The sequence below is a fragment of the Meles meles genome, chromosome X (genome assembly GCF_922984935.1).
Source record: "Meles meles chromosome X, mMelMel3.1 paternal haplotype, whole genome shotgun sequence".
Classification (NCBI taxonomy): Eukaryota; Metazoa; Chordata; class Mammalia; order Carnivora; family Mustelidae; genus Meles; species Meles meles.
The window spans coordinates 119,641,403-119,654,241 of record NC_060087.1 but is presented as its reverse complement, the minus strand read 5'-3'; the positions used below and the strand labels follow the sequence as shown (position 1 = coordinate 119,654,241).

General features: G+C 44.8%; 1 protein-coding gene across 1 annotated transcript in view; it reads left to right on the top strand.

Annotated features, from left to right (window-relative positions):
- The window catches only part of MCF2 (MCF.2 cell line derived transforming sequence), a 108,451-nt gene that overhangs the window by 20,499 nt on the left and 75,113 nt on the right, over positions 1–12,839 (top strand). The window contains exon 2 of the mRNA XM_045996216.1: positions 9,736–9,804. Within this exon, the coding sequence (XP_045852172.1) occupies positions 9,736–9,804 (69 nt within the window). The remainder of the gene's footprint in view (positions 1–9,735; positions 9,805–12,839) is intronic.

Below are 12,839 nucleotides of genomic sequence, written 5' to 3'. Positions count from 1 at the left end.
CTGTGCATATGTAGGGGTAATGGGGATATGGCAGCTCTCTGTATTTTCCCTTCAATTTTGCTGTAAACCTGAAACTGCTCTAAAAATTGTTTTTAGGGGCGCCTGGGTGGCTCAGTGGGTTAAGCCGCTGCCTTCGGCTCAGGTCATGATCTCAGGGTCCTGGGATCGAGCCCCGCATCGGGCTCTCTGCTCAGCAGGAAGCCTGCTTCCCTTCCTCTCTCTCTCTGCCTGCCTCTCTGCCTACTTGTGATCTCTCTCTGTGTGTCAAATAAATAAATAATAATCTTTAAAAAAAATTGTTTTTAAAAAAGATTTTATTTATTTGAGAGAGCGAGCAAGTGAAAGGGAGAGGAGCAGAAGGAGAGGGAGAGGAAGACTCCCTGCTGAGCAGTGAACCAGATGCCGGGGATGCAGGGATGCAGGGATGCAGGGAGGTGGGGGATGCGGGGATGCGGGGTTGTGGAACTCCCTGCAGGGCTTGATCCTGGGACTCCTCTGGGATCATGACCTGAGCCAAAGGCAGATGGTTAATGGACACTGCCACTCAGGTGCCCCTAAAAATAGTCTTTAAAAAGTGAACTTGATCATTGCAAAAGAAATGTGGAAAATATGCCCCCCAAAATGAATTTTATGGCCCAGAGGAAAAACCCTATTCACATTGGAATATATTTCTTTGCAGATTTTGTTAGGTACATAGCTGACATGATAATGAATGGACAGATTTTTATTTTTTTAAAGATTTTATTTATTTATTTGTCAGAGAGAGAGAACCTACAAGCAGGGGGGAGCAGCAGGCAGAGGGAGAAGCAGGCTTCTCAGAGAGCAAGGAGCCCGATGTGGGACCCGATCGTGACCTGAGCTGTACGCAGACGCTTAACCGACTGAGCCATCTCGGCATCCCTAAATGGACAATTTTGATTTCTTTTTTCATGCCACATTGTCTTATACCATATGACATCTCAGACAATGGTTGTAGGGACACCTGACTGACTCAGTAGGTAGAGCATCTGACTCTTGATCTCTCAGGGTCGTGAGTTCAAGCCCCATATTGGGCATGGAGCCTAATTAAAAAAATAAAACGACGGTCATGAAAGGCAATGACATATATTTATACACACATATGTATACATAATATAATGACATATATGTGTGTATATAGCTCAACCCCAAAGAGCTTGGGAATTTATTTTGTAATTTCCTATTTTTCCTTTTCGTGTTTGTAATTGATTAGTTTTAAGGTACTTAATATAGTTTTTTAAAAAAGATTTATTTTTTTGACAGAGAAAGAGAGAGAGAAAGAAAAAAGATCACAAGTAAGCAGAGAGGTAGGCAGAGAGAGAGGGGGAAAAAGCCTCCCTGTTGAGCAGGCTTGATCCCAGGACCCTGAGATAATGACCTGAGCCAAAGGCAGAGGCTTAACCCACTGAGCCTCCCAGTTGCCCCAATATAGGTTTTTAAAAAAGTTTAAATTCAGTTATCCCACATACAGTACATCATTAGTTTCAGATGTAGTGTTCAGTGATTCAGCAGTTGCCTAGAACACCCGGTGCTCATCACATCACGTGCCCTCCTGAATGCCCATCACCCCGGTTCCCATACCGCCCATCTCCTCCCCAGCAACCCTCAGTTTGTTTCCTAGACTTAAGAGTCTCTCATGGTTTGTCTCCTTAACATAGGATTTTGGATGGGAAAAGGAAAGGCCGAGTAAAATGTGTTGGTGTTTCCAAGATACCTCCAGATTTCAGAAATGTTACCAGTGAGGAAAAATGGGTCTTTTAGAAGAGTAGTCAAGTCAAGGTTTGTCTGGAGTTTATAACACACAAAAGAGGGACTTTCCTTTTTCTCCCCATGCATTTTGTTGTATAGGAGCTTACAAACAACCTGACTCATGTGGCCTGAGGTTGTACTGTAAGTGAATAGCTCATTGATTATGGAATCCACCAGCCGCTGCAGCCCTGCTGTGCTGTTACAGGAATTGCCTGCTTGGAAAATGTCTTTGTGCTAAATCAGTGGTCCTGGCTCAGAGGCATTTCAGAAGGCTGCTCTCTACTTTCTGCTTCTAGTCTTGCTTTCTAGCTGTAGCTAGACTAGCCCATGCTCTAAACTCAAATCCTATCGGGTTACATAGAGCCCCTGATGCCTTCACTTACTTCTGCATTGGAACCTTGTTTCTTTTACCTAGAATGTCCTCTGGCCTCCTGTCCGTGGGTTTGAATCCTAATCAGTTTTCAAGGCCCAGCTCAGATGTCACGTCATCTATGACACTTTCCTTTTTCTCATTGTTTAGTGTAGATGTAATAATCTCACTCCCCCCATACCCTCTCTTGTGTGTTTCTCTTATAGCAGACACTGTCTTACATTTTATGGCCTGGTGTCCTATCTTCTAATTTTTAAGCTTTGTAAGGTGAGAAACTCTGTTTATTTTCCGATGGGCCACAGCACCCAGCAGAGGAGAACAAATAGAAATCCAGTAGATATCTGGCGAATTGAATTAGAGTGGATTGGCCAGAGGCTCCCATACATTGTTAGCAGAAGAAGGATTTAGCAAGAATCTTGGTTGTCCTTTGTTAAGACAGAATTATGTGAGTCATACTGTACCTTTTTTGTAGAACAGAATACGGCACAGTTTGTTCTATTGTGGCGTAATGGGAATTCATTTTGTGATGGTTTCAGAATTACCCTTTTGTTTATTCCACTATTTAAAGCATATCACAAATCAAGACAGCATTTCAATTTGTTGCATGTGCTAAGTCATTACTATTTACAGATGGGTAGTGTATCTGCCTTTCATACTGAAAGGGAAAAATTACACTCGTAGAATCCCATCTGCCTTGCAACAGGATTTAGGACTCAAAACCTAATTTTATCTGAGTTCTGCACATCAGCAATAGGGAACGTTCAAAGAGATGATTGCTAAAAGTAAGCATCATTGTTAAGAATTTCAAGCTGTAAAAATAATGGAGTTCCTTGCAAAAGATTGTTTATAAACATTCTTGATATAGTTTGGAATGATACTCTTCCTGGAAGAAGATGGGAGGTCACAGAGACATATCTAGTTAGTAATTTGCATTAGAGCTAATTGCGTACATTCTTCTGAGTGCGGATTTTAGATTATCTGGGAACGAAATAGATGACACTGTAAAAGCTTCTCCTAGATCTGCTAGATATTACCTTGAGTCTGAACATGCTTGGTGCCTGGCAGTTGTTCAGTATGAATTTCTTGAATGAATGAATGTGAATTTGAGCCTCTTCAAGCCTGTTTGGTCTTCTGTAAGGTAAGAGTTTTAGTATCCCTCTTGGAGGATTTTGTCGTCGAGACCAGAGCAAATGCATCCGAAGTGCTCTACGCCCGAGCCTGGCAAGTAGTAGGATCGGCAAATGATAACCATTGTCATTCAGATCTGCCACTTTCCCCTGTTTTCCTGCTGGTGATGGCACCAGACTGATGGCCCTAGAAGAGACTGTATCCCCCTGGTGGACGTTTCTGTCACTTTCCCTTCTGTTTTGCTTAATTTTTAAAAAAAGATTTTATTTATTTATTTGAGAGAGAAACAGTGAGAGAGAACCCACAAGCAAGGAGAGGAGGAAAGGGAGAGGGAGAAGCAGGCGCCTCGCTGACCAGGGAGCCAGATGTGGGACTCGATCCCAGGACCCCTGGGATCATGGCCTGAGCTGAAGGCAGAGGCTTAACCAGCTGAGCCACTCAGGAAATATTTTCCCTTTTATTTTAATCTGAGCTTTATTTTTGCTTCTGATTTTTAGGAAAACGTGATAATAAAGAGTTATTTACCTTCGAAGCATTTTGTCTGCCATAGCTCTTCAGTTCCTGGGCAGAATGGCACGTGTGTGCAGCGTGGTTCAGAATTTTTCTTCTGTTGCATGTGAACAGAAACCCCAGAGAAAGGATGAGGTACATGAGAGAGTGTCGCTGTGAAATAAAGTTCAAGGGTTGAAATTACTGCTCTTATACACCAGAATTTAGAGTGAAAATGCTTTCTATAAAATGAGAATGCTTGGGGCACCTGCGTGGCTCAGTGGGTTAAAGCCTCTGCCTTCGGCTCAGGTCATGATCCCAGGGTCCTGGGATCGAGCCCTGTATTGGGCTCTCTGCTCAGCAGGGAGCCTGTTTCCCCCTCTTTTTCTCTGCCTGCCTCTCTGCCTACTTGTGATCTCTGTCTGTCAAATAAATAAATAAAATCTTTAAAAAAAATGAATGCTTACAGGACACCTGGCTGGCTCGGTCAGTGGAACGTGCAACTCTTGTTCTCAGGATTGTGGGTTCAAGCTCCACGTTGGGTGTAGAGATCACTTTTTTTTTTTTGAAGTAGGCACCATACCCAGCGTGAGGTTTAAACTCACAGCCCCAAGATCAAGAGTCACATGCTCTACTGACTGAGCTGACCAGATTCCCTGGGTAGAGAGATTACTTTTAAAAGATTTCAAGAGGACTACTTGTGATCTCTGTCTGTCAAATAAATAAATACAATTCTTTAATTTAAAAAAATAAAAATAAAAAGATTTTAAAATCTTAAAAAAATAAGAATGCTTATAGATACCAACTTACTTAACTTTTTCTTTTCCTTTTTTTTTTTTTTTTTAAGTAGGCTCCATGCTCAGGATGGAGCCCATTATGGGACTTGAACTCATGACCCTGAGATCAAGACCTGAGCTGAGATCATGTGTCAGACATTTAATGGACTGAATCATCCACGTGCACCCCCCCCCCCCCCCCCCGCCTACTTAACTTTCTAAACTATCATTTTCCCTGCAGGAGTTGATAAATCAGTAGAATTTGAATTCCTTGGAATGGTAATACATACTCATATCATAGAGGTATAGACTCTTGGAGAAATAGGACAGGAAAGATCATTTATTCTAACCCAACTACACACTTGATTGTCCTCGCCAGCCTCTCTACCAAAGAGCACCTTGGGCTTTGTTCCAGCACCATTTGTGATAGGGAAGGGCTGCTTTCTGTACCTACCATGGCTCATTTCATCTACAAATAGATCTGACTTTTAGAACAAAATGCTTCTTTACATGGAGTCTGGATAGCTCTCTCTCTGTTGCTGTTGCTTTGTCTTCTGTCCTTCTCTCTGTCTCTCTCAGAGGAAAAGCCAACCAAGCAGTGAACCAACTGCCTAATTAACCAACCAACCAACAAACCAAAAGAGTACACGATCAAGTAGGTACACATTCTGTATACATAGCCCAAGGAGTTGCATCGTGTGCATGTGTACGTGCTGGGAAGGTCGCAGTGTGCTTAACGCTCAGCATTTCACAAATGTATGTGATCAGGAACCTGTACTCTTACCCGGAACATCTATCCAATCTTAACAGTATGTAGCACATAGTAGGTACTCAATAAATGTTTGTTTAAAAAAGTGAATGAGGGGCGCCTGGGTGGCTCAGTGGGTTAAGCCGCTGCCTTCGGCTCAGGTCATGATCTCAGGGTCCTGGGATCGAGTCCCGCATCGGGCTCTCTGCTCAGCGGGGAGCCTGCTTCCCTCTCTCTCTCTCTCTGCCTGCCTCTCTACTTGTGATCTCTCTCCGTCAAATAAATAAATAAAATCTTAAAAAAAAAAATAAAAAAATAAAAAAGTGAATGAATACAAAATCCATCTTTAAAAACTATGAAGGGCACCTTGTATCAAGGTGACAGGTGTTCTCCATCTCTGTAAGTGATAAAACCAAAATGAGTCAACTAATTAGATGGGTAAACCTTCCTCCTCTGTGAACCATCCATCCAAAATATACTCTTGATTTCCGCACCTTTTTGGACTTTTAAATTCTTCATATTAGAATTCTGAGCTTGTTTCCTCATCTGCACAAATCCTTTCTTTTTTTTTTCTTCTTTCAAAGATTTTATTTATTTATTTGACAGACAGGTAGGCAGAGAGGCAGGCAGAGAGAGAGGAGAAAGCAGGCTCCCCGCTGAGCAGAGGGGGCCTCTGCTCTGATCGAGCTGTGGGGCTTGATCCCAGGATTCTGGGATCATGACATGAGCTGAAGGCAGAGGCTTTAAAGCCACCCAGATGCCCCTGCACAAATCCTGTCTTAAAAAAAAAAAGATTCATTAATTTATTTGAGACCATGAGTGGGAGGGACAGAGAGAGAGAGAATCTCCAGCAGATTCCATGCTGAGTGTGAGCCCAACGCAGGGCCCGATCTCACAGCACCGAGAACAGCACCAAAGCTGGAACCAAGAGTCAGACACCTCACTGACCAACCCACCCAGGTGCCCCAACCCCTTTTACTTTTTTAAGTAATCTCTACACCCAACGGGGGGGCTCAAAGTCACGACCTGAGACCAAGAGTCGCAAGCTCCGCTGACTGAGCTGGCCAGGGACCTCTGCACAGCTATCTTCTATAAAAGAGATGTTAGTAAAAAAAAAAAGATATTCGGGGCACCTGGGGGGCTCAGTTGGTGGAGCGTCTGACTCTTGGTTTCGGCGGGGGTCGTGAGACTGAGCCCCGCATGGGATCGGGATTCTCTCTTTCCCCCTTCCTCTGCCCCTCCCCCTCTTGTGCCTGCTTGCTCTCTCTCTCTCTAAAACATATATCTTTTTTTTTAAAAAAAAAGAAGAAATATTACTGATGAGTTTGTGATTTATGGTCAAGGCAGTAAAAACTGGTCTCTCTTGCTTCCCAATCACACGTGTGGATTGACTGAGTCGGCAAAGCCCTTGTCTTTTGTTTGCAGCTTGTACTTGATCGTGCTCAACCGTGCAGGTGCGGGGTTCTGCTGCAGAGCCGAAGAGCTCCTCCATCAGGGGGAGGGGGTTAGGGTGTTTGTCAGATGACCTGTTGAGTTCGTGCCCTCTTTTTGGCTTCCCAGTCAGCTCTTTCTCAACTGAGCAACTAGTCCGAAGCGAGAACGCATGCGTTTGACCTCCTCATGGGCCTCCTGTCAAATGTGAACCTCGTCGCCTAGGAACATGCTGTAATGTGAACTTGATTCCATTTTCACGACCTAGGCTGTTCATTTCTCATGCCCAGAGTAAACGAGTTTAAAGGGTCAGTTAGAGGAGCGTTATAGATCCTATTTGTTCTCACTTTCTTTTTTATTTCAGGAGGAAATGTGTGTGGAAACTCCAGAAGGTCCGTGTCTGCTTTCTCCCCGAAGTCCCTTCTGTCTCTCTCTGTTCTCAGCCACCATCTCTTGTGTCTGCGGCTACTCACTGGTAACCCTGTGTCTTCTGCCTCCTTTCCTTCGCGGTCTGCTCTCCCTTCAGTCCGTTTCCCGTCCAGAACTCGATCGTTTCCGAAAGTAGTGACCTCTCCTCTCTCAGCCACGATCTCATCCTTTTTCATTAGTATGGAAGTGTGACTTTTGGCACAGTCGTGGGAGATCTTTTACTATGGAAACATCAGTATGTTTTCCTTATAACTCTGGATTTTACCTGCTCTTGAATCTCCTAGAATGTGAGGGGCCTGAGAAAGCTTTTGCCGTCATCACAGTCACCTCTGAAATGGGGGACAGTGAGGCATGCGGCAGGGCGCGACTTGCTCAGGGTCACAGAGCCGGCTGTAGGCCCAGGTCCTTCCACTTGCAGCCCTTGGCCTTTTATTCTTATGTGCTGGTGCCTCTTACTACATGACTGGATTAAAGAATTGGACGGCTGGAGGTCGCGCTCTCTGTAGTCATGCACGAGCCTGAGTGGTAACGTTGTTTTCAAGCTGCAGATGTTAGTACTTACAGACGGGCCCTCTGATGTAGGTCTCGCTGATTGAGCTCGAGAGAGCTTCCTTCTGATCAGTACAGGCGAGAAATTTCGGTCTTATTATTTAGGAATGTTTTAATGTCGAATGCCGTGTCATGGAAACGATGCGACACACGTGGGGCATTGCCATTTTTGCAGGCCTCTAAGAGCACAGAGACTTCTAGTCCTCTGCATTATCCCCATTCTCACCCCTTCTCCGCGTCTCTATACCTAAGTGTGTCAGTGTGGGACCCATGTTTGCGGCTGCCACAAACCGATTCTTTTAGCTGAGGAGACCTGCAGTGTTAAAAAAAATAACTGTTCCGCAGTGTGGATGTGGAGGCCCAGAAAGGTGAACACACATGTCAGGAGTCTACTCTTTCTTGTCATTACAAGACAGTTTTATTTTATTTTGAAGGTTTTATTTATTTGACACACACAGAGAGAATACAACGAGAAGAGGGAGAAGCGGACTCCCCACTGAGCAGGGAGCCTGATGTGGGGCTCGATCTTAGGACCCCAGGATCATGACCAGAGCTGAAGACAGAGGCTTAACCCACTGAGCCACCCAGGTGCCCCTACAAGACAAGTTTTAGGAATTGATTTTTATGTCCTGACAAGTTGCAGATTTTTACCGGCATGTGTCTTAGGAAAATGAACATGTCACTTAATTTTTTAAAAGATTTTATTTGTTTATGTGACAGACAGAGATCACAAGTAGGCAGAGAGGCAGGCAGAGAGAGAGGGAGAAGCAGGCTCCCTGCCAAGCAGGGAGCCCAACGAGGGGCTTGACCCCAGGACCCTGGGATCCTGGCCTGAGCTGAAGACAGAGGGTTTAACCCACTGAGCCACCCAGGTGCCCTGTTACTTAATGTTGTCCCCTTTCAAGTCAGTATTTAGGTGAGGGACAGGTCATTCTGTAACAGGAACCCATTCCTCTGTCTACTGTGGATTTCTGGAGAACTTGTTTTTTGCATGCCCTTGAGCAGGATTATTTCTGGTCAGCAGCATCCATATGGCATGATTTGAGGAGCACTAAGGAGGGTAATGGGCCATCGGCCTGACACCACCTGATGCTAGGGCTCTGAAGGCCCTTTGTGTCAGAGAGCGGTAGAAAATACGGCTTCTGTAAGAGATGCGGAACCACAGGCATTAAAACCAGCAATCCAAAATAGCCTTGTTTAATGACCCGTTTTCTTTAAAAAGTTATCCTTGCTCATGGGCCAGAGGCAGGTAGTAGACTTTGATTTTCAGCCCCTGTAGAGTTCACCGGAATGGAACATTACAGATCAGCACTTGCGATCTGGGGCAACTAAAACTTACCGAGCAGCGCGTGGACATTGTTCCGCCCATGATAATGCCACGTTTGTACATTACCATCGACTGAACACTAACTAGTATGCCGGTTCTTTTGCAGTTAGTTGGCACAGCGCCCTGTGAGGTAGATATTACTGTGCCCAGTTTATAGGGCAAGGGCGTGTTTGTATGGCCAGTAAATGCAACAGGTTGAGATTTGGACCTGTGTCTGTCTGGCCCCAAAGCAACACGCTTATCCACTCCAGTGGACTCTCTCTGACTCTTCTCCTGACTTCCAAGACGGGATAAGAATACCTTCTTCAGGGATATTTTAAGGACCCAATAAGATAAAAGGTCTGAGAAGTGCTTTGTAATTGATCATAAACTTTGTAGAATGAAAGTAGCAGACAGTCTGCCACCATGTCTCTGTGTGACAGTCTACCCTGTAAATAAATCTGGATGTCCTTGGAATTGGGACCTTTGTCCTTGGCTTTCCGGGGAGCGAGAGTAGTTGATGTCCTACGTACAGGTTCAGAGAACTTGGACACCGGTCCTCCTTACCCGGTGATGTTTTCAAGGGTGCGATTTGCTTGCCGTGTAGCTGGGAGGAGGAAAGAGATGAGCAGTGCGTCTGTGGCCCCCCACAGTGCCTTTCAGCATCATGAGAAATCACGTGGGGATTTCTAGCTGTGCTCTAACGTGCATGCCATCTCTGTCCCTTTCTCGTTTGTCATAGAAACTGAGCTGCTTCTCTGTGCAAAGGACATCAGTCATTTCTTAATGCAAGATATCGCCTTCTTGTCTGGTAAGTGGACTTTTCATGTATTTCGACCAGATAAATGTATGACTCTCTTAGCAAAATGAGTGTGGGCTTTATGATATAAGTAGCCACACACACGTGCGTGTGTGTGTGTATGCACACACATACAGAGTTTGAGAGGCACTTTTTTTTTAGGTTTTTATGTAAGTAATCTCTACACACAACACAGGGCTCGAACTGAAGACCCCGAGATCAAGAGTCACATGCTGAGAAGCACTGTTTTGATAAACATTTATTCAATGTGCGCATAGTTGCTAAATGAATAGACATTGAGAGGATAGAGGTTTTTAAATGTGTTTAGATGTGTGATGAAAGCCATCTTCCCGCCCTCGTGCATTTGACTTTCAGGCACGCCTTTGGAACCGCATGATAGGTGCGAGGAGGGTTCACCTAAGTGGGTGCAGGCTGAGAGGGAAGGTGGGAACTGAGATGCCTTCTTGGAGATTTTCTCCTCCACCGTAGCTCTGATTAAAGTGTTTCTTAGAAATGCTCTCAAGTCAGCCCAACTGAGAACATGTAATGAGTTATTTTTTTAGGCTTTCATTTACACATGATAAGGTAAGTTTATTTTCTAAAATATATATGTATATGCACTAGTGTATGTGTATTTGTATATAATTCTTAAAGTTTAAGATAAAATACTCATAAAATTGACCATCTTAACCATTTTTTAGTGTATGCGCTCCACTTTATTTTTTTCCAGGGAACAGTTTCTCTCCAGTGCTTAAGGACTTAGCTCCTCACATGGGCTTCTGTGAAGGTGGTGGGGGTAGCACCCACGGGTCTAAATTGGGGTGAACGTGTTGGGTCCTTCCGTGCTTCAGGAGAGATTCTGGAATAGTTTGCTGGGAACGGCGCAGCTCGCGCGGTAACGTTTCACAGACAGCTTGGGACGCACAGAGGCCTGGAAGACATTGGTTTTGGAAATGCCCCTGACGGAGGCGGTCTTTACTGTGGTCCGAATAGCAGACTTTTTAAAATTTTAATTATTATTATTATTATTTAAAGATTTTATTTATTTGACAGAGAGAGAGAGAGATCACAAGCAGGCAGAGAGGCAGGCAGAGAGAGAAGAGGAAGCAGGCTCCCTGCCCAGCAGAGAGCCCGATGTGGGGCTCGATCCACGGACCCTGAGACCATGACCTGAGCCGAAGGCAGAGGCTTAACCCACTGAGTCACCCATGTGCCTCACAAACTTTTTTTTAAAGGCATTATTTATTTGACAGACAGAGATCGCAAGTCGGCAGAGAGACAGGTAGAGAGGGAGAGGGGGAAGCAGGCTCCCTGCCGAGCAGAGAGCCCGATGTGGGGCTCGATCCCAGGACCCTGAGATCATGACCTGAGCCAAAGGCAAAGGCTTAACCCACTGAGCCACCCAGGCACCCACAAACTTTTTTTTGAAGAAGATTTTATTTGAGAGAGAGTATGTGTGCGTATGTGTGCACGTACACACACACACACACACACACACACACACACACACGAGTTGGGAGAAGCGCTGAGGGAGAGAAAGCTCAGACTCCCCTCCCAGCACAGAGCCTGATGCAGGGCTCCATCCCAGGAGCCGGAGATCATGCCTCAAGCTGAAACCAAGAGTTGGATGCTCAACCACCTGAGCCACCCCAGGCGCCCTTGAACAAGGAACTTCTTGATGGCCTTGTCCTTGGGGACACAATGGGTGCCCTTGGTGGTATGAATAGGCTGCACATGGCTGTGGCCCTTCGTGGCACATCTGTCATTCCTCCTTTTCTTGGTCATCTTGGAAGCGAGGACCCGAGAGAGCCCAGCTTAACCATTTTTAAATGTACAGTTGGGGGCATCAAGTTCATTCACCCTGTTGTGCAGCCATCCCCACCATCCATTTCCCAAACTCGTGATCTTGCAAAACCGAAACTCTGTACCCACTGGAAAGTAACTCCCCATTCCCTTCTCCCCACAGCCCCTGGCAACCACCATTCTGCTTGGGGCCTCTGGGTATTCGACAATTCTAGGTACTACATGAAGCATAATTATACAGGTTTAGTCTTTTTGTAACTGGCTTATTTCACTTAGCATGATATCCTCAGGGTCCATCCAAGCTGTATAGGTCAGTATATGTCAGAATTTCCTCCCTTTTTAAGACTGAATACTATTCCATTGCATGGACCTACTACATTCATCCACTGAGGGACACTTGGCTGGCCTCCACCATTTGGCTGTTGTGAGTAGTACTGCTCAGTAGCATTCCTTGTTCTTAGAGAGGTAACTGGTAAACCCGCCTTCTCTTTCGGACTCATTCAGAAATCTAGGGAAAGTTTTGCTTCAAGACAAGCAAATGACTTTCAAGTATTAATTTGAACTATAGCATTAAACATTATTATACTAAACAGATACGAGAAATTTTCGAGTTTGCATTGTCTGCATGAAAATGAATGCTTCTTCGGAGCTGAGAGGAGAAGAACAGATCTCACTCCTTTTCTGTAGTTTAATTGTTGCGCCTGAAGTGGCATCAGCGTGCTCAGTTTACTAAACAAGCATTTACTTTATAGATGATCCTAATTGGACACTTCAGTCTGGCCTCTACTTTAATGGTTATAATTAATGGCAATTGTCAATTAGTGGTGACTTAATTAATGTAGCTTTATGTTTTATTCTTACAAGTGCCATAAATGTGTGACATATTGTCACTCTTGAGATTTCCTCAAATCCCCACCTGTGTTCCATACAGAACGACCCTCAAGGCTTGTCGCCCCATCCAGACCTCTGCCACAGTTTACTTATCTGCTTTTGGTAATTCTTTTCTTTTTTTTTCTTTTTTAAAGATTTTTATTTATTTGACAGAGAGAGTCACAGCGAGAGAGGGAGCACAAGCAGGGGGAATGGGAGAGGGAGAAGCAGGCTTCCCGCCGGGCAGGGAGCCCGATGTGGAACTTGATCATGACCTGAGCCAAAGGCAGATGCTTAATGGTTGAGCCACCCAGGCACTCCCCTCCCCCTTTTTATTTATTTTTTTCAAGATTCTGGTTATTGTTTTCAAAATG